Genomic DNA, 22,260 nt, shown 5'->3' with positions numbered 1-22,260 from the left:
AGTGGATAGTCATGGAGAGTATCATGCTAAGTGAAAGGAGCCAGAAAGAGAGCGACAGACATAGAATGACTGCACTCATTTGTGGGATATAAAATAACAGAATATGAGACTGACAACCAAAGACAGTAGACACATGGGCCAAGAATATTGCTCCATAGTTGGAATCCTGTCTCATGACCTGAGGAAGAAAGCAGTTGGGATAGAGAAGGGATCAGTAAGTCAATGATGGTTGGAGGGATCACTCGGGATGGGAGTTGTGTGCTGAAAGTAGATAAAGGACCGAATATGATGGCCTCTCAGTATCTGCATTGTAAACCATAATGCCCATAAGTAGAGAGAAAGAGTATGGGGAAACTTGTCTGCCATAGAGGCAGAGGGAGGGGTGGCATGGTGGGGGGAGAGATAGTAGGGACATTGGTTGTAGAAAATGTGCACTGGTGGAGGGATGGGTGTTCGATCGTATGACTGAAAGTCAAACATGAAGGTTTTGTAACTGTAGCTCACAGTGTTTCAAGTTTTTAAAATTTGAGGGAAAAAAAGTCTCACCAAAGACACCATTCACAGGGCCACTTATGTGCTTATTGAAAAATTAGCTATTGGAGGGCCAGAGAGATAGTGTAGGGGTTAGGGTATTTACTGTGTAGGAGGCAGATGCTAGTTCAGTCCCCACACCACTGTCCATTCTGCAGAGCTTAAGACCTTAGAAGATGCATTAGACTTAGAGGAAGCAAACTTCTCTCCCTTTCCGCTCCAAGAGAAACACACTGGGATAGATTCCAGCTCCCACGAGTTACAGAACGAGGCCTGGGCAAAGAGCTGGGTTTTCCAGCCTTGTCCTCGAGAGTCAGTTTATATTGACATTTTTGGAGGTTTCTGCTTGGTTTGATTTTAGCAAAACAGCACAGCAGGCTTCCCAGAGGCTGCAGGGATGGGTCTTTGACAATCCGGCAGCTTCTCTTCCTCAGCATTTGCTCCCATCTCCTGGGAGGCAGGTCAAGAGAGATGGGCTATTTCTGCCTTGCAGGTGACCCTGTCCCAAGTCCTTATTGATTAAGTGAATCACAGAAAGCTGAAACAGCCAAAAATTAGGAGCTTGCTATTTCTAGAAAACTGTAGCTTCCGGTCTATGGGGCCAGGGGCATTGTCAAAGGAACTTCATGCCCAGGAATTTACTACTATACGTCCCCAAGGAATCAGGGAGCAAAGGACAGGCTGGCTGCAAGCCTGGGGATCCTGGCTCTCCTGTATGCCTCTGCCTCTGAGCACTTCCAGGAGTGATCCCTGAGCACAGAGCCAGGAGTAAGCCTGGAGTACCACCAGGAGTAGGCCCCAAACAAAGAAAAGGGTTTGGGTTCCTCTTTTGAACTGAGCTGCTAACGTCCTGGCAAACACATAGAGGCAGTTTCAGCTCCCAGATGCATACCTCATTGGGCCCCCTCAGGGCCTGGAGTTAAGTGATTCTGTCCGCTGTACTCAAAGCACGTTCCCATGGCTGACATCACAGAAACTTGTATCACTTGTATCACTTGTCATCCCGTTGATTTCGCTTGAGCGGGCGCCAGTAACGTCTCCATCCGTCCCTGTCATGTGCTAGTGTAGCCCAATGGTATCTGCTCGCTCCAGGAACTCGAAGAGCCTCAAACTGTTCGTTCAGGGTTTTGACGAAGAAGTCTGACCATCTTGTAGGTGGGCAGCCATGCGGTCTTTTGACATCTCGTGGAATCCGGTCGGTAACAGCTCTAGTCCAGCAGTCATCTCTGAATCGCATTATGTGTCCAGCCCATCTGATTTTTAACCCTTGGCAAACAAGACAGCGTCCCTGATTCTTGGTCGTCAATGGAGGTGGGAACTCTGGGTTCCTTCTCTCACTTGCGTGAAACGTGATAACCCAAGCATAGCCCCAGCATAAGCTCCCAGGGCTGCACCCGCCTAGATAAAGTTGCAACAGCGTTACTTACCTTGGCCAGAAAATAACTAACTTGAAGCCCCTGAGCTTGGGTGTCAGCATTTTGCTTGGTCCAGAGGCTCCTGTTCACATGGAAAGGAACAGTACATCAAATGCCACGGAGTAGCTCTCGGAGATGCAGGAGAAGCTGTTGGTCAGGATGTGGGCATGGGCAGAGAGGCCTGGGAAATCCTGGGAAATGAGCTCAGAGACGGGATGGTTGGGGCAGAGGGTGGTGTGGAGACGGGAGGAAAGTTCTAACCCCAGCTGTCCTCAGGGCCCAGCTGGACACAGCTGAGCTGAAAGACAGACCCACTCCAAGGGATAGCTTCAGGTTTCTAGGTTTATCCTTTTCCTGGGGAAGATGTTTCTAAAATATAAACAAAAGTCTGCTGCATTGAGTTGGCTGGAAGGAAAAAGACGGCATTTGAACAGGACAGATGGTGCTAAAAAGTTCCTGAAAGGGAGAGTTAAGAAACAAACTTCTAGATTTCCACTAGCTGCTGGTGCATGAGGTGCCAAGCCTCCCTTGCAGACAGGGTTGGAAATAATCAGCTGAAGCTTTTATCAGAGGACTCCCAGCATCCACTCTACCAGAGATCGTCTAACGAGTCGAAGCACGGAGATGTGCTCTCTTGTCTCCTTGCACTCACGTCCATTGTGGTGAGTGATTCCTGGAGCGCCAGCCCCAGCAAGGCTCCCTCTCATACCCTGCCCCCAAACAGCAGAGTCACGACCCACAGTTCCCCAGGGGGAGTTCTGCAGGTACCTCAGGGGGTGATAGCTTATAAAATTCAGGGAAACTGAGCAAGGAACTTTGGGACTCTCAGGGGCATCTCAGGAGCATCTCAGGAGTACTTGTTTGGAAGCTTTCTCTCACTTGAGTTTCGGTTTTGGTTTTTAGCGTGGAGAATGGATGTGAATGTGTTAAAAAAGGGAGGAGGGGGAATTTTTTGTGTGCTCAAGGGCCATTTGGATGTATACAATATTATTTATGGTTCATACCATACTGGGCAGTTAACAGGAAGCATCCGCGTCTGGCTGATTATTGAGTATGTACCAAGATCAGTTCTCCCCCCCTGCCTTAAAAGGAAGAAAAGCACAGTGAATTTTGTATCACTATATCACTGTCATCCCATTGTTCATCGATTTGCTCAAGCGGGCACCAGTAATGTCTGCATTCGTCCTAGCCCTGAGGTTTTAGCAGCCTCTCTTTACTCATCCTTCCTAACGGTGCCGCATTGGAGGCTCTTTCAGGGTCAGGGTAATGAGACCCATCATTATTACTGTTTTTGGCATATCGAATATGCCACTGGGAGCTTTGCCAGGCTCTGCCGTGTGGACAGGATACTCTCAGTAGCTTGCCGGGACAAATTAGAAGCAAAAAAAAAAAATCCTCTTTGCTATTAAGTTTAGAACAAATTGTTGCTTAGTAATCAGCTGACATCTGTGAGCATTTTGTTTTAACGTTTTTGCCTCTAGGCATTTGTTATTCCTCTACTCTTTCTTTATATGCCAAATATGAGATAGATCGTTCTGTGTCTGCCCCTCTCTTTCTGACTAACTCAGCATGATAGTCTCCAGATCCATTTATGTAGCAGCAAATTGTATGACTTCATCTTTTCTTTCAGCCAAGTAGTATTCCATTCCATACAGCATATGCCACAGTTTCTTTATCCAATCCTCTGTTCTTGGACATTTGGGTTGTTTCCAGCTTTGGGTTATTGTGAATAGTGCTACTGTGAACAGAGGCATGAAAGTGTGTTTTCTTTATAGAGTTTTTGGGCTCTTGTAGATGCCAAGAACAATTCCTAGATTTTTGAGAGGTGTTCATATTGTTTTTCAGAAAAAGCAGGACTAGTCAACAGCCCTACCAACAGTGATTAAGGGTCCCCTTCTCCCCACAGCATCACCAATCAATACCGGCTGTTTTTGTTCTTTGTGATGTGTGTCTTGTGTGAGGTGATATCTCATTGCTGTTTTGATTTGCATTTCCCTAGTGATAAGCGATACAGATCATTTTTTAATATATATTTTGGCCATCTGTGTGCCTTCTTTGAGTTTCTATTCATCTCTTCCCCCATTTTTTAAAAGGGGGTAGATTTATTTTTTTCCTGTAAAATTGTTTTATATATCTTGGATATTAACCCTTTATCAGAAGAGTGATGGGTAAATATTTTCTCCAAGTCTGTGGAGTGTCTTTGTATTCTGGTCATTTCTTTTGTGGCATAGAAGCTTCTTAATTTGATGTAATCCAATTTGTTTATCTTTACTTCCATTAGCTTGGCTAATCATTGAAAATGCCTCTCTAGATTCAATGACATGAAGTGTTCTATCTATGTTTTCCTCAATATAATTTATGGATTCAGGTCTAATGTCGGGATCTTTAATCCATTTTGAATTGACTTTTGCGCATGGTGTTAGAAAGGGGTCTAAGTTCATTTTTTTCTTTTGCATGTGGCCAACCAATCTTCTCGGCACCATCGTTGAAGAGGCTTGCCTTGCCTTCTGAGTTTTTAAGAGTTCTTTCCCTGATCTTTTCTGTTGCCCCATTCTCACCTAATTAAACAGTAATTATCTGCCATGAAGTATCACTACCAGTCTTCACAAGGCAATTTCAACTTTCCTCCTTCATAGTGCATCAGCTTAATGAGCATGGCTCATGATAAACAGCTCAGGAATAAGCCTAACCGTTTGCTGAGTAGGTGTCAATCTCTAAGATAAGACCAGAAGCAGTAGGAGTAGCAGAGAGGAACTGATTATCCAGTTAACTGTGAGTCCTGCTAATCCATCATGCAAATGTACCAGGAAAAGGAGTGAAAATTACTTTCTTTGCTACTTTTTTTGCTTTTTTGGTCACACCCGATGATGCTCAGGGGTTACTCCTGGCTCTGCACTCAGGAATTAACCCTGATGATATTCAGGGGACCATATGGGATGCTGTAATTGAATCCAGGTCAGCCACATGCAAGGCAAACGCCCTACCTGCTGTGCTATTGCTCCAGCTCCTGTTTTGTTTTGTTTTTTTTCCATTATAATTAGGGCTGGGGTCAGCCTATCCTTTCCAATCCCTGGTGATTTAGGGGCTAGATCTACTGAGGAAGGTATCCATCCCTGACTTTCAAGGATACAGTGGACAGAGTCGAGAGAAGCAGTTCTCAGCTTCTAGGCAGATGCCTACCTCCCCTAGCCTAAGTGCTCCCTGTTGATGATGATGATGATGATGACAAGGAGGAGGAGGAGGAGGAGGAGGAAAAGGAGGAGGAGGAAGAGAGATGCAGAGGGGCAAGATCCAGAAGCCGTGCAGGAAGAGATCCTTTCTGGCAGAACCCTTGTTGGAGTACTGCTGTGAAAACAGGAGCCAGTCCTTTGCCACCAAAAAGTTCTCTGAAAAAAATTTGTTTCTGTTTAGCAAAAATCAAAACCTGAGTGCAGTCTACTAAAAAGCGTCGAAGTTTGGAAGAGAAGCCATTTGGGATTCCTATCGCCTCTTGCCATTTACTACCTGGGCCAAGTTTTCTGAGCTCTCTGAAACCTCAATTTTCTCATTCACGAAACAAGTCTGATAATATCTATCTCATGCATTTATTGTGAAAATTAAATGAGATAAAGTGAAGACGAGAGGCCTTTGCTACTCTCGAAGGCAACACACACATGAGGGCACGCACCAACAAACGCAACCAATGTGCATTGTGTATCTCAAACAATGTTCACACATCTCTGCTTCATCTCCGTGCCGAGGGATGAAAGGAGACCAGAAGGTTTGGCTTTCTCGGCTGGGAGGCTACCCTCAAGGCCCAGAAAAAGTGTGCTGCCCTAGTCATCATCAGCCAACAGAGTTTAGGACAAAAGAGAAGCTCTGACATCTTGAGGAGAGGGTGGGGGTGAATGCAGGGCGAGTGTCAGCCACGTGCTCACATGGCTCCTCCCTTAGACCCTCCCACCAGCCCTGTCCCAGTTCATCACCACCTCTACTTCTCGATGCCGGAATTGGATGCAGGGAGCTGAGATTAGGGAGCCGGCCAAGGGTCAGAGCCCATAAGCGGCTGCGCTGATGAAACAAGAAGTCTGGTTCCCAAGATTCAGCTCTTAATATGTTCGTCAGAAAGGATAAAGGAGAAAGTCAAGGGACAGAGGAAGGGAAAGAGAGAGCGAGGCAAATGAAAACAAAGTGAGAGACCGGGAAAAGGAGTGTTTAAAAGCCTTTTTTTAAAATGTGGGGGTCACCCCCAGCAGTGCTCATTGCTTACTCCTGGCTCTGTGCTCAGGGATCATTTCCGGTGATATTCAGGGGACCCTATGAGGGGCTGAGGACCAAAGTTGGGTCTGTTATGTACGAGGAAAGCACCCTAGCCACTGCAACTAACTCTCTAGTCCCCCACTCTTTTCCTTTACTCAGTAGAGGAAAGGGAGAGTTGGGGGCAGTACCGTCTTCTATAACATTTCTTCAGCCCCCTGTAACTCCAGAGCCAACCAAGCCAAGAAATCCGGGTCAGGGCTGGAGTGATTGCACAGCGGGTAGTTTGCCTTGCACGCAGCTGACCCGGGTTCTAGTCCCAGCATCCCATATGGTCCCCTGAGCACTGCCAGGGGGTAATTCCTGAGTGCAGAGCCAAGAGTAAGCCCTGTGCATCACCGGGTATGATCCAAAAAGAAAAAAAAAATCTAAAAAAAAATCTGGGTCACCCTGCAGATTCCATCGCACACACAGCATGTCAGATAAAACCCCACCTCCCAGATACTCAAGTTCCAGTCCACCTGTGGCCAGCAAGCCAGTTCCTGACTCAGCACCCTCTGACCACCCTGCTCCCTCCAGCAGGGGGAGAGCCCACCCTTAACCTCAGGGTGACTCCACCACATCCTGAGTCAACCTGCGACTTTTTTTCCATCCAGATGGCAATCCCTCCATGGCACAGGCATCTGGTGGAAATGGGAAGGACAAGGGATTAACAAAGCTAAAGGTGGCTCAATAAAAGAGCCCCAGCCACATCACAAGTGTTGATATTATTGCAGAAAATTAACTAGCAACAAAGGACACCCCACTAAAATTTACATTGATCTGGCATTCTTTCCCCTTGCTATCTCCCATAAAAATGCTTTAAATGCAGGTTGATTTAATGGAAACGATAAAAAATAGTGCTGAATGCTTTATATTTGCTGCAGAGTTACTACAAGGTATATTTTAGGAGAACTTGAAACGTACGTGTTTCTCTCCTTTAAGATATAGATTGGGGAGGACAGTGCAGTAGACTGTTTCCCCCGTATTGATCTAGACGTGTTCCCACAGGCTCAATTCCTTGTTTCTGTGAAATCTTCACACCCACACCAGGCACTCGTCAAGAGCCTCAGCAGAGACATGTATATGAAGGCACGCATGTCAGAACAGCCTGTGCTAGGCAGCCTTCCACCTGGTGTGAGCAATGAGGCTAAGCAGTCTAGCTCAAGTGGTTTTTATGTTTTTATCCTCCTCAACCTACACCCTGAGTTTGGTAGGCCCGGCAAGGATCTCAGCCAGCTAGTGACTAGCGTTTGTGAGCAACTTCCAGAAGAGAATGACCCCCGTCTTTTAGATTCAGATTCCCAGCCATGTCCACCAGCATCTGTAGGATAACATAGGGTTTGTCCTTTTAGCCTTGCCTTAGGGAACATAGTTTACCTTAAAGCAATGTCCTTTCTGTATGGACACAGGAAGACAATATTGTGCTTGTAACTTGGGAGTTGATTGACTCCAATAATATTTACTCCTGGGCATCTGCTTTCTTAACTCAAGTTGCCCTCAGTTCCTAGCACCCCAAAAGCAGGATCCCAACGAGGGACAGGAAGGATCCAGGACAAGCGGTGAGTTATGTGCTACCCTGGCATCGAAATGGGCCAGGCCAAAGTGCCACAATACTCAACTATAAGTTGAGGGCATGATCATGGACAATGCTGTCATGATCCAAAATTAATGATGAGGTTTGGATCCTGCTGGGGTTAAGAAGATTAACCTGGCCTGAGGACTGTGGTCTGGAGATGTCCTCAGGAAAAACCAAACTTTATATCTCTTACTGTGCTCATGCATAATAACATTGTTAGAAATATTAGAAGTAGATTTACTACAACTATTTAAGTAGATTACCAGCTCACACCCTGATACACCCTTGTTTGGGCCCCCACCCTTGAGTGGATCCCCTTAGATGAGATTTCCTTAGATGAGATTTTGTTAATCTCCTCAAGAAATGGTCTTACCCTTCTTTGTTGATTTGTTGATGTTAAACCCACCTTTGTGTCACCACCCTATGTAATTTGCTGTATAAACTAAGACTGTGGGGCATTGGGGAGAGATAGAAGAGAAGGGGGAGAAAGAAGAAAAGGGGAGACAGAAGAAGACACATAGGAAGACACAGAAGCAAAGAAGACACAGAATCAGAGACAGAGCGGTTGGAAGAGACCAGAGGAGAGACTACAGAGACAGAGACAGAGACAGAGACAGAGAGACAGACAGAAGCAGGGGAGACCCTGAAGCAGAGCTCAAGGCGAAAGAAGTGCGAGTGAGCGGGGGCGAGTGAGAGAAGCAGAACGGGAACGGAGATTGGAATAAACTGCGAGTGAGACCAACCAGCCTGGCCCTCGTCATCGCCATCAACCTCCCCGGGGTGGGGAAGTGGCGCGAGACTACCGAACGCGGGCAGCGGGAGAGATAGAGCCCCGCTGGGCCCCCTCTTCTTCTTTTGTGTTTTTACACAAGCATCCTGCATAGACATAGAACCCCAGGAAGACACGGGTTCCAATCTCCAGGAACTTGAAAGCACAGTGAAAACTGATGGTCAGAGGACTGTGGAGTCAGACCTGGGTCAAATTCAGCTAGCAGCAGAGCATAAAGTAGACCTCTAGGGATGGAAACTATGGTGTGACTCCTCCTACACCTTTGCAAAGGGGCTTGTGAGCCAATGGGAGCCAAGAGCAAGATCATGAGCCAACCATTAACCTCCGCCATGCAGCCATGCATCCATTAGGTACCCTCTACTTAAAAGAAATCACTGTCATGGTTCAAATAGAGGTCAGTCACTGGCAAAATCTGACATGGCCTTTCAGATTAATTCAGCTCCATGATATTATAAATTTTGACCAAGAATGTCAGACTCTTGTTTGATTGAACAGAAATCTATTCATGCACATGTTCCCTCATTCATCACCTATTTGCTAAACATCTGCAATGTATCAGGCATTGGAGACACCATGAGGAGTGATCTACCTCCCTGCACTGTGTCGTCCAAGAGAGGCCAATAAGAACCACAGGTCCCTGAGACTGGACCACCTGTTTCCAGAACATACTGCCCATGGAATTCTTAGCCTCGCACCAGACTATTTTTGCATTATATTCTGCAATATATCTAGTCTATTGCCTGTCTCCTCTTCCTAGCACATTTTCCAGTGCTCCTGTCCTGGTCACACAGTCTGCAAAGTTCCAGAGTGCAGGGGAGTAAGGCTCCCACTCATCATATCCTCTGACACTTTTTCTCTCTTTCACTCTAGTCTGTAAGCACCTTGAGTGGAGTGCAGAGCTAAATTCTACTCTCTTAGGGTCCTTAGTGCATTGAATACTTTTTCTAGATGGCAGCAGTATACCAAAAAATACCTGGGAAGTGCAATTGAGTCCAGCAAATTCTATCCAGGACCTAGAGACAAGATCTCTTTCCACGGGTTCTAGAAAGATGCCAAGGCAAATAAGAAGTTTTTAGTACAAAGTGAGAAGGGGGCCTTTGTGGGGGCCTGAGCTGAATCTTAATTAGCCATCACAGCCCTACTATACTTTAATATGGGGGTAGTTCAACCCAAAACATTTGGGCTATGTTTAATATGTGGAGATCCATTTACCCAAGGCATTTTCCTGGTTGAATAATACAGTGACTAATATTCATAAATCACAGGTATACTTTTTAGCCTTCTTTGATCTTACACTCCTTCCCCTAGGAATCTCCTCACTGAATTGTGATGTGGAAAGATTCATGTATGGGGGTACTGGAGCATTAGCACAGTGGGTAGGGCATTTGCCTTGCACATGGCCAACCCGGGTTCGATTCCCAGCATCCCATATGGTCCCCTGAGCACCGCCAGGGGTAATTCCTGAGTGCAAAACCAGGAGTAACCCCTGTGCATCGCTAGGTGTGACCCAAAAAGAGAAAAAAAAGATTCATGTATGAATACTGTTCCATGAAGAAAGCTGGGGGTTTCTGTAAGAATACCTCCTACTTATTGGTCTCCCAGTGAGGATGTTTCTTTGTGTACATCCGCCTCACAAATTTTTACAAATATTTGGAGAGTAAACCATCAGGACTTCCATCTTTAAAATAAGAAAACAGGAAACAGGGGAGCCAGGAGATCTTTTACTGACATGTACCTAGCTTGGGCTTGATCCCCGGCACTGTGTGATACCTAGAACATCATCAGGTGCACTCTGGAGGCCCTACAGTGGTACCTCGGTAATCCTGGGCACTGCAGGACTTGAGAAGTTCTGCATTCTCAGAACCTTAGATTAAACTACCTTGTACTGAGAATTGCCAGGGGGGCTCCTAGAGCTCCTAAGCACTGCTTGGGACTCCCCTCAAATATTTTTCAAATAAGGAAAAGGAAAAATGAGATAGCTGAACTCATTTTCCCAAGTTCACTTAGCTTAGACGGTCTATTTGAAAACTAAATCTAAGCTTCAAACTATTGCAAGGGCAAAAAGCCATCTTAGAAAGGGATTCCAGTGCCAAAGAGATAGCATAGTGGTAAGGCACTTGCCTTGCCTTCATCCAATATGGGTTCAATCCCTGGCATCCCAAATGGTACCCTTAGCACTGCCAGGAATGATCCCTGAGTGTAGAGCCAGGAGTAAGCCCCAAGTACCACTAGGTGTGGCCCAAACCTAGAAATTAATATTTTTTCTTTTAAAAAGAAAGGAACTCCAGTACCTATCACATAGGTTCCGGAGGCTTTCTTTGGTGAGTGAGAGAGATGTCAAATTATGTCTACTTGTCTATCACACATCAACAAAGTAATCTAGACTCCTCTGCCTTGTCAACTGCCCTCCTTGGCCAATATGAGCTGTCAAACATGCCCCGTTATACTGGGCTTAAAATACCTAGATATCTTCATCCTCTAAGTCAGGACTGCCAACCCTTCAATCTCATAAGCAAGGCGCCTCACATCAGACTGACCAGTTTCCGTACAACATGTAGGTCAACCTGGTAGGGAGCTTTGGGAGCTGCCAGATTCTCTTTCTTCCATGTCAGAACTTCTTAGTGAGAGCACTTGCTGACAACGCTTCACTTCCTGGCTGGCCTGTCTGTCCTCCTCACCCAGCCTGGCAATCCCTCCAGCAAGGCAGAGCAAACATTTGTGACAGACTTGACCTGAATTTTCGGTCTGCAGGTAACCCATCATGGGATCGTGGGCCAGTTTGTTTGGTACCTTACAGGGGATAAAAAAGGTCTCTTCAGAAGTAAAGCTGTGGCTCTTTTATGAATCACTCTTTCTTCCACCTTTCTTACACTATCATTTGTCCACTGTGGTTCTCAGGATTTTCAGAAACTGGTGTCACTAGAACTCCAGCATTTTTCTAGGGAGGCTTGGATAATTATAACACCACCTCTCGTTTGCTGGTATAAAACTAAGACCTGAAAAGGAGCAGGTCCTTAGGAAGCAGGTCTCATGAAGACGCAGGATCAGTGCTCAGCTGGGTCATCTGCTACCTGCTCCTTCCAATTTCTAGGGACTGAGACTTTCAAAGCAATTCTATTGCTTCATTTGTCATGATATTGCCACTCAGCATAAGTGAGTAGCCAGTTTCTTTCTCGACAAATTCATACAAATCTGGTGATACTTTCTCCTGTTTGAAATGCAATTGGTCAGAAATTGTACAAAACCATCAGGCCTTTGTTATACAAATATAAAGCGTTTTGTTCAAAGTCATCAGACAAAGAGTTAGAAGTAGAAGGGGAGAGCTCCAGAGAGACCACAGGAAGATAATGGATGGTGACAGGCTGTCCAAACAGCCCTCCTGGCTCCCCAAAGTCCAGATGGGCTTCCCACACCATCAAATTGATTGATTAAGGCACGATGCTAAGAAGACCAGGAAGCCCCAGCATGCGGATTCAGTTGCACCTTTGTGTCGAGAAGGATCTAGGTTAGACCAGCACCTAACTCCTTGGAAGCAAAGTAAAGTTCCCCTGGATAAAGAGGCTATCAGGCACTCTAATTAGTGGACTTTGGGACGATTAAGATGTTCTAAAAATATATAAATAAACAAAATGGAGCATGATTTTATTTTTCAGGGTTTTTTCATGGTATCAAACAAATCTGACCTTAAGTATATACTTGCCCTTTTCTGGTCCCAACTTCCCTTATTATAAAATACATGTTTGGGAATGGCTCTGAAAGTTATTAAAGTTGCAGCAGTAAACTATGGGAGGCCAGAGAATTTCAGACAAAAGTTATTGCATCGGTAACTCAGAAACTAATTCCTAAAACTCTTGACACATTTATCCAGAGGGCTAGTGCCAATACAGAAATGGAAATCATTGTCAAGGGCCACTGTGTACCTGGATTTAAGGTCCGTCATTCCACAGAGCAGAGAGCTACGATTTTGGCAGCATATGAATAGTCATGCCTCTCACACCATCTTTCCTCAAATAGGGTCCTTTATTTTTTCCAGAAGAATGAGAAAAAAAGCCTGCTCTTTGTTTTTTTCCCCTTCTTTCCTTAAGAACCTTGCATTTACTTCTTCTTTTCAAATATTTCTTTCTTTGACAGACCCACATTTAAGCCGAAAGGCTTCCTTTTCCTTATTCAATTGCACTGGCTTTATTTTGGATGGAAATCCTGCTGGGTACAGTAAAGGGAACCAACTTTACAACAGCAATAATCCCTTCTACAGCTTCTATTGTGAAAAAACTTAATACACTTGTATTAAACGGCAGAGGCATTTGCTCTGATGATTTGGATTAACTACAGAAGACCGTAAAATGGAACAAAACTCAATTCTTACTCAACTGACTCCCTCTGCATGCCTGAAACAGGGCTAGACCAGAGTTTTGAAACCTCCAAGAGCATCCCACTGGAAGTCCATAGATAGCCCAGGGCAATGCCTTCATCCTTCACCAAGTCAGCAGAGATAGAAAAAATGGGATGGGATCCAGAGTTAGCAAGCAGCAAGCAATGGGAGAAATGATCCACATTGGCAAGAGTTGACAGTCAGCCTCTGTGTGAAATGCCCATGCACTTTGACTTGGGGTCTAATACCTGTCCTGAGGCAGCATCGAGATAAGTTGTCCATGGTCCACCTCAGCATGGTCATCAAAAGAAAAACTCAGGGGCCATAAACAGATAATTTCAAAGACAACCATTGAAATGACTGTGGAATCTAGGTTTATGGTCTTTCTGTTTTTTTGTTTGTTTTTTTGGTCACGCCCGACGATGCTCAGGGGTTACTCAGGAATTACTCCTGGTGGTGCTTGGGATCCTGGGAATTAAACCTGGGTCGGCTGCATACAAGGCAAACGCCCTACCCACTATGCTATCGCTCCAGCCCCTAGATTTACAGTCTCAAGACAGACCACGTCGTGCAAAAGCACAGTCACAGAAATCATATGGATATATGTATAAACATACATGCATATCGTTTATGCAAAATTATAACCAAAAAGTTTGTTCATGGAATTATTAACCAAGGTACTCTCTGGGAAACTTGAACTCTTCTGAATTGTTAATTTTCTAATCTAGTTTACAGCACATAGCACTTCATGTTTGTGAGAGGGCATGCTGGAAGCTAGTCTTTCCCTCAATTTCTTAGCATCTGCACTGCTGTTCCTAAGTCCAATCTAGTGGAGATATCAGGATACACCATAATGACATGATGACATTACGGCAGAAGTGTGTGTCAAAACGTTACACACTTTAGTTGATCTAACTGTACACATACAGTCCCTGCAACTTGTCATATAGCCGTTTTGCTCCAAGACTAAAGAAAATATGAAATAGCCTGAGTAATTTCCATTCTCCAAACAAAATTGTCAAAATAACTATGTTCTTTTAAAGCACCTGAATCAATACTGGAAAATAAATGTGATGTTCTAATCAGTAACAGGAGGCTCTTCTCAGGGGCCCATGATCTGAGTGAGGTGTAAAACTGTTCATTTAGCTTCTTTGTTCCCCTCTGACGGTGTCAGTATCCTGGATTATAGATAGAGCTTGAGTTCCACATTTCGCCTGCTTCCTTCTTCTTCTGCTGGCACCTTTCTGCAGAGTCCACGTCAATCTTTGGTACCTTTTACCCCAAAAGACATGCTTCAGTGCACTTTAATTTTCCTGAACTAAATAAATAACCCTGGCTAGATTCCCTTAAGTAACCTCATAGTAAACCTGAGGGGTTTGAGCTCTTAGCATCCGATAAAATTCCAAAGCCAAGTATTCTTTCCAGAGATAATTATGAAGACACTGATAAATGCTTTTGAAGATTATTCCTTCACTCTGCTGCCATGTTTCTTGTGTGTGTGTGTGTGTGTGTGTGTGTGTGTGTGTGTGTGTGTAAGACTAGCTACTGAAAGAGTCCATAGGCCTGCAAATGCCAACTCAGAGTCACCAAAGAAATACCCGTGGCAGCAGTGGGTCTGAGAATTGGTTCTCTGAGTTTGCTGGACAAGAAATAAGCAGGTTTGCGTGCTGCTGTGAGGGTTGTTGGGTTGTTACTCTCCCCCAGAGAGACTGAGTTTTCATTTCTTAGTACCTAGGAAGAATGGAGATTCTGAACTGCAGGTTCAGCCTGTTTCTCATCACTTTTTCTATGCTTTCTTCCTTTCCTTTTCAATGCAACCAGTTGGACAGTGCTGCAGGGAAGAATCGGGCGCCCAGAGAACCCGTTTCGAGTGGCTCTGGAATACATCTCAAGTGGAAACCGCAGCTTGTCGGCAGTGGACTTCTTTGCCCTGAAGAACTGCAGTGAAGGTATCTGAATCTACTTTCCCCTCATCCCCTTGGTAGATCATTGTCAGTAGCCTGCCACCATGATTGGTTGGGATTGTGGACACTTAGAGAGACGTCTACAGTGTTAGGGGCTGATTGCCAAGTGCTCCCTAGTTTAACTGGTCAATTTTCAAAGTGTTCATACCTGTTGAACTTAAATCTTTATCAAATAAGATAGTTTTGGGTGGGTTACATGTGACCTTAACTTCCATGACTGCTAGATATTTTCTATTTTTTTTTCAAATCAAGGGAACACTTCAAATATAAGGAAATAAACTGGATAATACAATGAAACCCCATATATTCTCAATCCCCAAATGATCAACTTGCCATTTTTTATCTTTGCTTATACCCATTGCTCATATCACTAATATCAAAATAATTACTATTTTGTTTTTCTCCTGAGTTAAAATTTATAACTAAGTATTTTATTTTTTATGATTTGGAGTCACACACAGCTCTGCTCAAGGTTTATTCCTGACTTTGCACAAGGATCACTCCTGGTGGGGCTCAGGGGACCATATGGGTTGCCGGGTCGAATGTGTACAAGGCATGCCCCATGGGAAATGATTCAACAAATGAAAGTTTGTTCTCTTATCTTGTACAAAACCATTATCATAGCATCCACCATGCCATTAAATTCCCTTTGAACAAGACCCATCTGTGAACTTATTTTAAGATTTATTTACAGGAGAAGGTATGTCTCCTTTGAAGAATAATTTGTTTCTTTTTCTTTTCTTTTTTTACCTTTCAACTCAAGAAACTCTTTACTGAATGTAAGAGTTGATCACAGAAAATCTCTATAAGTTTTAGTTGATGTAGCTCTTCCATTTTGATATTCAATTTCAGTTTTCAGAGTTCTATTTTTCTGTACCTTTCATTATACATGGTTTCAAATATCTTATTGATAGGTAGAATGGAATGAATTATCAAAAGACACAGGAGATTGGTCTTTGCTTGATTCATCAGATGGGCTGGGGTCAAAATGATAAATGCTTATCGTTTCCCTTAGGGAGAAGATGTAAGAGAAGGGCTTAAGTGACTGAAATCTTTATTTTATTTTATTTTTTTTGCTTTTTGGGTCACACCTGGCTCTGCACAGGGGTTACTCCTGGCTCTGCACTCATGAATTACCCCTGGCGGTGCTCAGGGGACCATATGGGATGCTGGGATTCGAACTCGGGTTGGCCACGTGCAAGGCAAACGCCCTACCCGCTGTGCTATCGCTCCAGCCCCTAAGAGACTGAAATCTTTAGGAGGAAGTCGCTTGTTATTCTCCTGCTATACTTGCATCTTCCCAGATTTTTGCTAGGGAAGAGGCTCTCACCTGTGCTAGGGAACCTGCAGTCTGAGAAGTCCAAGAACAGTATGGGCAGGAAGGAACCCCATGGCACTCCCAGATAGAAGTTGTACATTGAACCTGTTTGTGAAGACCCAGGAAAACCCACCACGCAAAGCCCTTCGTTACAGGTAGAGACCTGTTCGTTGTTGTCTCCCACCTCTTAAAGCCGGTGCACAGAAAAATTTGCTGTAGGGTTTGTATCTTTTCGTATCTTAGGTGGTCTCCTCATGCTGCTGTGGCTCTTCATTTTCTGCTGGTCTTGCAAGAAGATCCACAAGGAGGGTTTTGCTTTTCTTTAATCGAAAACTGGTTTACATGTGGGGAAAAGAAAAATCACCATAATGTGATAGATTGAACTCCAGTTCAAGTTGAAAAGGCGGTTGAACCTGTGATGTGAAACAATGTACAAGAAACATGTGATTTGGGCAGAAGCCAAGAAGCTTGTACAAATGTTTCCTCACTCCCAAACTTGGGGATTTGTGAATGCCCCTGGACGCCATCAATCTTTGCAAGATGACAAGGGTCTATGTACCGTCCAAAAGAGACCATTGGTTGAGATGATGCCAATTAAAAAGATTGTGACAGGAAGAAGGTATCATTTCCATGTACTGGCCTAGTCTCACTTGAGTAATGTCGAGGGAGGGCAATGGGAGGCTGCAAAGCTCCAAGTATCAAGCCCAGCACAAAGGCTTCTGCAAAATTTCCTTATGCCTTTGAATTTCACTCAGTTGGGAAAACCTTTCCTCCCTTGCCTGTATCACTGCCTTTCACCTACAAAGTTCTTTTTCTGAGTTTATGTTGCATTTGCAATGAGTCTCTTGCAGAATTTAAAAGACCTATTTCTCATCTGTTTCACTACCTTAAGAAACCAAAATAATGGATTTCTCTCACTTTCTCCAATGATCCAGGAAATGCATCTTCTGGCAAGATATACTCCCTTAGAGGAGGGAGTACAGAACACTCTCTTGGGCTCCTTAGGGAAGGTGGATTGGCCCAGAGGCCTGGGAAGGTTCTCTTGGCATTGTTTATGAGGCTACCTTCTTTCTGAGACTCCAGAACAAAGTGTTCATAGGGATGCAGATGTTCTCTGAACACTTTCAGTTGGACACCTGTGGCCATGAGGGCCATTGAGAGAGATCCATGTAATTAAATCCGTGTAATTAAGAGTAGAGAAGAAAAGATGGAGGCCACTTTTGCCTGAGATCTTGTCTCCGAACAACAAATCCAGGTGCATAGCATGAGCGTGGATGAGATTTGGCTGCAAACAGAGGCTGTGTCCTGAGTCTACACTCATAGAACTGAAGAGAGGGAGCAACTGGGGAGCCAGACTTGCTGGAGAGAGCTATTTTCCAAGGCCCTTGCTTTGGTTAGGTCATGAAGGGGATATGTTAGGTCAAAGTTGGGGTATCTTTGAATGGGAGTAATCAGAATTGGTGACCAAGTCGCCAGGGTTGTGCACAAGTCAACAAGGGAGCCTGTTCCACTTTCTGACAGTTACCTGGCCCCCTCATCACTAAGCACAGACAGTCTGAGAAATAGCTCATCTCGAGAATTCCACCGCTCTTCCTTGGCCCAACAGGAAGAGAGGCCCCTTTTAATTAACCCAGATATCTCTCCAGGGCCACTGGAGGAATCCCCTCTACCTAAGCAGTGACATATATCTGGGGCTCCATCAAGGCAGAGGCCAGGCCTCTTCCCTCTCCAATTCCTTACATCTCCTTCGTGTCTAACACCCAATAAAATAGATGCTCAGTTAGAAAGCAATGACGCCAACATTGACAGTGCCTGGAGGACCAGGTCCCCACCCCTTGGTGTGTGTTAGTTATCTCCCAGGAGCTTTCTTGTCATGCCGAGGAGCAGCTACGTGCACCTCACTTGCAGATGTGGAGATGGAAGCTCGCAGATGCCATGGTCATTAAGTTGGAGAAAGATAGAGCCGAACTCGGAGCCACCTGGTCCATCTGAGCAGCATGCTGGTGTCCGCGGGCTACGGAGAGGCTAGAGCTGTCTTTATCCTTAAGAGTAGCTCACACGTTCTCCTGCCTCTCTGAGCTCTTTCTAGGCTTGCAGCTGCCCTGCAAGTTGTCTGTAGCTATGAGGCTGCTCCCGTGGCTGCCACTGACTTTATACCCCGGGCCACGGACCTGCGGAATATTCATGTCAGTACCTTGGAGGTGCAGGTTTGAACCCTGCGAATGAGTCTGGAGGGTTATAATTTCTGTTTGGGGGCAGTCCCATCAGGAATCAGTGCTCAGGGTAACTCCTTATGGTGCTTTGGGGGCTGTGGTAGCAGGTGCTTCAACTCATGAATGCTTGTTTTGACTCGGGCCTGAGCCATTGGACCTTACGGATATGTGTGCGCATTCTTCACAAACTGTCAGATGAATCTCCCCAAATTCCCTTTCTTTGTGGAACTTCTGTGAAACTAGAGTAGCTTCTTATTACTTCCCACATAAAAATATAACAAAACTCTGGGACTGAACTGGCCCCCTGTGAGGACCCCAGAAGTGAAGGACTAGGTGCACCCCAGCTGGTGGGTCATAGAGCTGAGCTGGCATCAAGACCATGTTGATTGCTCATCTGATTTTCAAGAGGCTTTACAATGTGCCCATGGTGCCTGTCCAGTGTTATGCCTGCGGGTCTCACACCCATCCCTGTCAACAGACACGTTCCTAGGGCAGGGATATTCTTCTCTGTCCCAGGCCCGCCATTCTGAACACTGTCTCATTGCTGAAGATGCAGCTCGGGGCAGAAATATACCCAAATGGCACTTGCAGTTATAGAAATTCTTCTTGGAAGACTGCTCAGTGCATTTAAATTTAGTAGTTGTTTTATAATTATTTCCCAATTCATCATCTTGGGACCCTAACTTAAGGTTCGGTGCCTTGTCTTATATTTCTTTTATTTCTCCAGGGGGCAGTTAACGCAGTGCTAAACACATAAGAAACACCGCATAAATACTTGTTGACTGATTGGTTAATCAATCAATTGATAAATGCTGCTCCTGCCTCGATAGCTGTGGGCGATTACTCTGCTACTTCCCAAAGAAAATAGCAGCGAGTAGAAATTGCTTGGAAGAGGTTTTTTCCCTGATCTCCAAAGATCAGTTGGAGTACTGAGCACTGACTGAGGGGGTGGGGGGGACTGGTTCCCAGGAACACCAAGGCTGGGTTCCACACAATCCCTTCACCATTAGAAAATCCTTTCTACAGAAGACACCCCTGAGTAAGGGGGCTCCGCGCCACACCCATCAGGACCCTTGTGCTCAGACTCCTGCAGAAAGAGACACATCAGGAGGGGTGGGACTACTTTCTTGAAAGAGATTTGGAAAATCTATAAGTGTCACTGAGCCACGTGGCTATGCATCATTACTGGCACCCATCTAGTAACTTCTATGTGTCAGGTCTTGTTCTACGCATGATGCATAGACTAACAGATCAATCCTTGCAACAGAGCTATGAGATATTATTCTTAGCTTAGAGGGCTGGCGCGATAGCACAGAGGTTGGGCGAACGCCTTTCATGCGGCTGACCCAAGTTCGATTCCTCCGTCCCTCTCGGAGAGCCCGGCAAGCTACCAAGAGTATGGAGCCCGAGCGGCAGAGCCTGGCAAGCTACCTGTGCGTATTGGGTATGCCAAAAACAGTAACAATAAGTCTCTCAATGAGAGACGTTACTGGTGCCCACTCGAACAAATCGATGAGCAACGGGAATGACAGTGGCTTATAACTTCTTAGAAATGAATGGAGAAATCAAAGCACAGAGAGCCAGTGTTGCACCTACATGTCTGCAGTTTCCCAGGGGTGGGTGGAACATTTGCTCTACTTCTGTGTTCTCTGCTACAAGTCCTTGCTTCTACCTGGAACGTCATGGTTGAAAGAGCCACAAAGGGCCTCTTCTCTGTCTCCTGGCCTCCGTCAACTTGGGGAAATGGCAAGGACAACCATCCAGAGATTCATCTTGAACTTTGGCATCAAAATAAGTGACATGTCAAACGTGCTAGCTACTTCTACCTTCTAGTTATCTAGGCTGTTTCTAGAAACCAATGTGGAATTTGTCACTCTTTGTCCAGATTGATCAAAGGCTCTTTAGATTTACCACTTCCACGGGCTCAGAGTTGGCACTCCCCATTTATGTTTCCCCTCCCCGGCATCTAGGAGAGCTAAGGTGCTGCTTGCAGCCCTGAGTGACCTGGGACCTACATGTCTGCAGTTTCCCATGCCAGAGCCATCTCTGGCTCACTAACGCTTCTTAGCAAGAAGGAAACCACCAATATGACATCTAATCCAAATGGTCTTCAATATTGCACCCCGGAAGCATGTTGGTGTACAGACGTAGAAAGGTTAAAAGCCACTGGTCTAATCTATGCTCACCTTGTAGAGAGGCTTTCATATGCTTGACCTCTTCTGATCTTTTCCACAGAGAATATCATGAACCTCACCTTACCCAGGAGGATGATTTCACTTCTCTAGTTCAAAATAGGGAGAAATCCAAGGTGTCTGATGTAGTCCTACTCACCTGGATATTTTAACACACACATTCCCAAAGAGGTAGAGAAATGAAACTATTTTAAACCCGCTGGGCCCTAAATGAGGGTCTTTGAACTAGATCCATGGTCTTTAGACATTTCTTGGAGGCTAAGAAACTCTTCCAGAAACAAACTTGCATAGAAGTTCAACAAGTGGAGAGAAGTTAGTCAGAAGGAAAGGGGCAGGTACTGAATGATCTCTCTCCTATGTGGGACTTAAAGATGGAAGCCTGCTTCATGAGCGAAGGGGAGAAGGCAGATGGACTAGAGAAGGGATCACTAAGAAAATGATGGCTGGAGGAACCAGTTGGGATGGGAGATGCATGCCAAAAGTAGATAGTGGACCAAACATGATGAACTCTCAGTGTCTGTGTTGCAAGCCATAATGCCCAAAAGTAGAGAGATAGTATAGGGAATATTGTCTGCCATGGAGGCAGGGGGAGGGTGGGGAAGGGGGGGTATACCTGGGATATTGGTGGTGGGGAATGTGCACTGGTGGAGGGATGGGTATTTGATCATTGTGTGATTGTAACCCAAACATGAAAGCTTGTAACTATCTCACGGTGATTCAATAATTTTTTAAAAAAAATATATACAACCAGGTATCAACAAAGGCCCAAAGGCAACTTAATGGGAGAGTTGATCCACCCAACTGAGATGCGGGGAAGAGGGGTAATGGGGATCACTGGGGAATCAGTGATCAGGGAAGAGGGGTGCCCTGGTGATGGGTGTGGTGTTAGAATTATGTGCATGAGAAATAACCATTATTAACAGTAATGTAAACCACAGAATCTAGTTTTAAAAGTTCAAGTTCATCATGTAAAACTATACAGGTAGAACCGTCCAAGGGGAGTGAGTCTGAGGACCCAGAACCTAACTGGCCTTACTCTTTGACACCTACCCCACCCCCATAATGGGGTGTCATGAGAACCACTGGATAGTTTCATCATTGGGTGAGGGAGTTTGGGCAATGCCCAGTTGTGCTCAGGGCTTATGCCTGACTCTGTGTCCAGGGATCACTCCTGACTGTGCTTGAAGGACTATGTGTAGAGCTAGGATTGAAATGGATTTAGACGTGTGCAGGGCAAGCCCCTTAACCTCCATGCTCTCTCTCTCCAGCCCGACATTCTTATTTCTAACTCACTTATTAACTCAAGGGTTTTGATCCTGTGATTTTGTACTTACTGAAAACAGAATTTAAAAAAAAATTACATGAACCATACCATCTCTAAATGATTAATACTGAGCCCAGGCTTGTACACTTGGAATAGGGGCAATGTTTACCTGGTGTGCTCTCATCCCTGTGGGCCCTGGTTTTGAAGTAGAAGTTACAGAGCTAGGATGAATGTTGCCAGTAAATTTGTGCAGTGCCTTTCAGCCTTGTCTCCTTTTCACCAAAGGAAGTGATGTGCAGTAAACAGTGTTGTCCTCCTTGGGCCAAGAGGGGACAAAAGGAAAAAGA

At 45.1% G+C, this 22,260-nt stretch overlaps 1 protein-coding gene across 1 annotated transcript in view; it reads left to right on the top strand.

The window, feature by feature from the left end:
* Nucleotides 1–22,260, top strand: part of ALK (ALK receptor tyrosine kinase) — a 701,082-nt gene that overhangs the window by 517,202 nt on the left and 161,620 nt on the right. Inside the window, exon 5 of the mRNA XM_055121497.1 lies at nucleotides 14,784–14,911. Within this exon, the coding sequence (XP_054977472.1) occupies nucleotides 14,784–14,911 (128 nt within the window). The remainder of the gene's footprint in view (nucleotides 1–14,783; nucleotides 14,912–22,260) is intronic.

Source organism: Sorex araneus, chromosome X, assembly GCF_027595985.1.
Source record: "Sorex araneus isolate mSorAra2 chromosome X, mSorAra2.pri, whole genome shotgun sequence".
NCBI lineage: Eukaryota > Metazoa > Chordata > Mammalia > Eulipotyphla > Soricidae > Sorex > Sorex araneus.
This window is presented reverse-complemented; position numbering and strand designations above follow the sequence as displayed.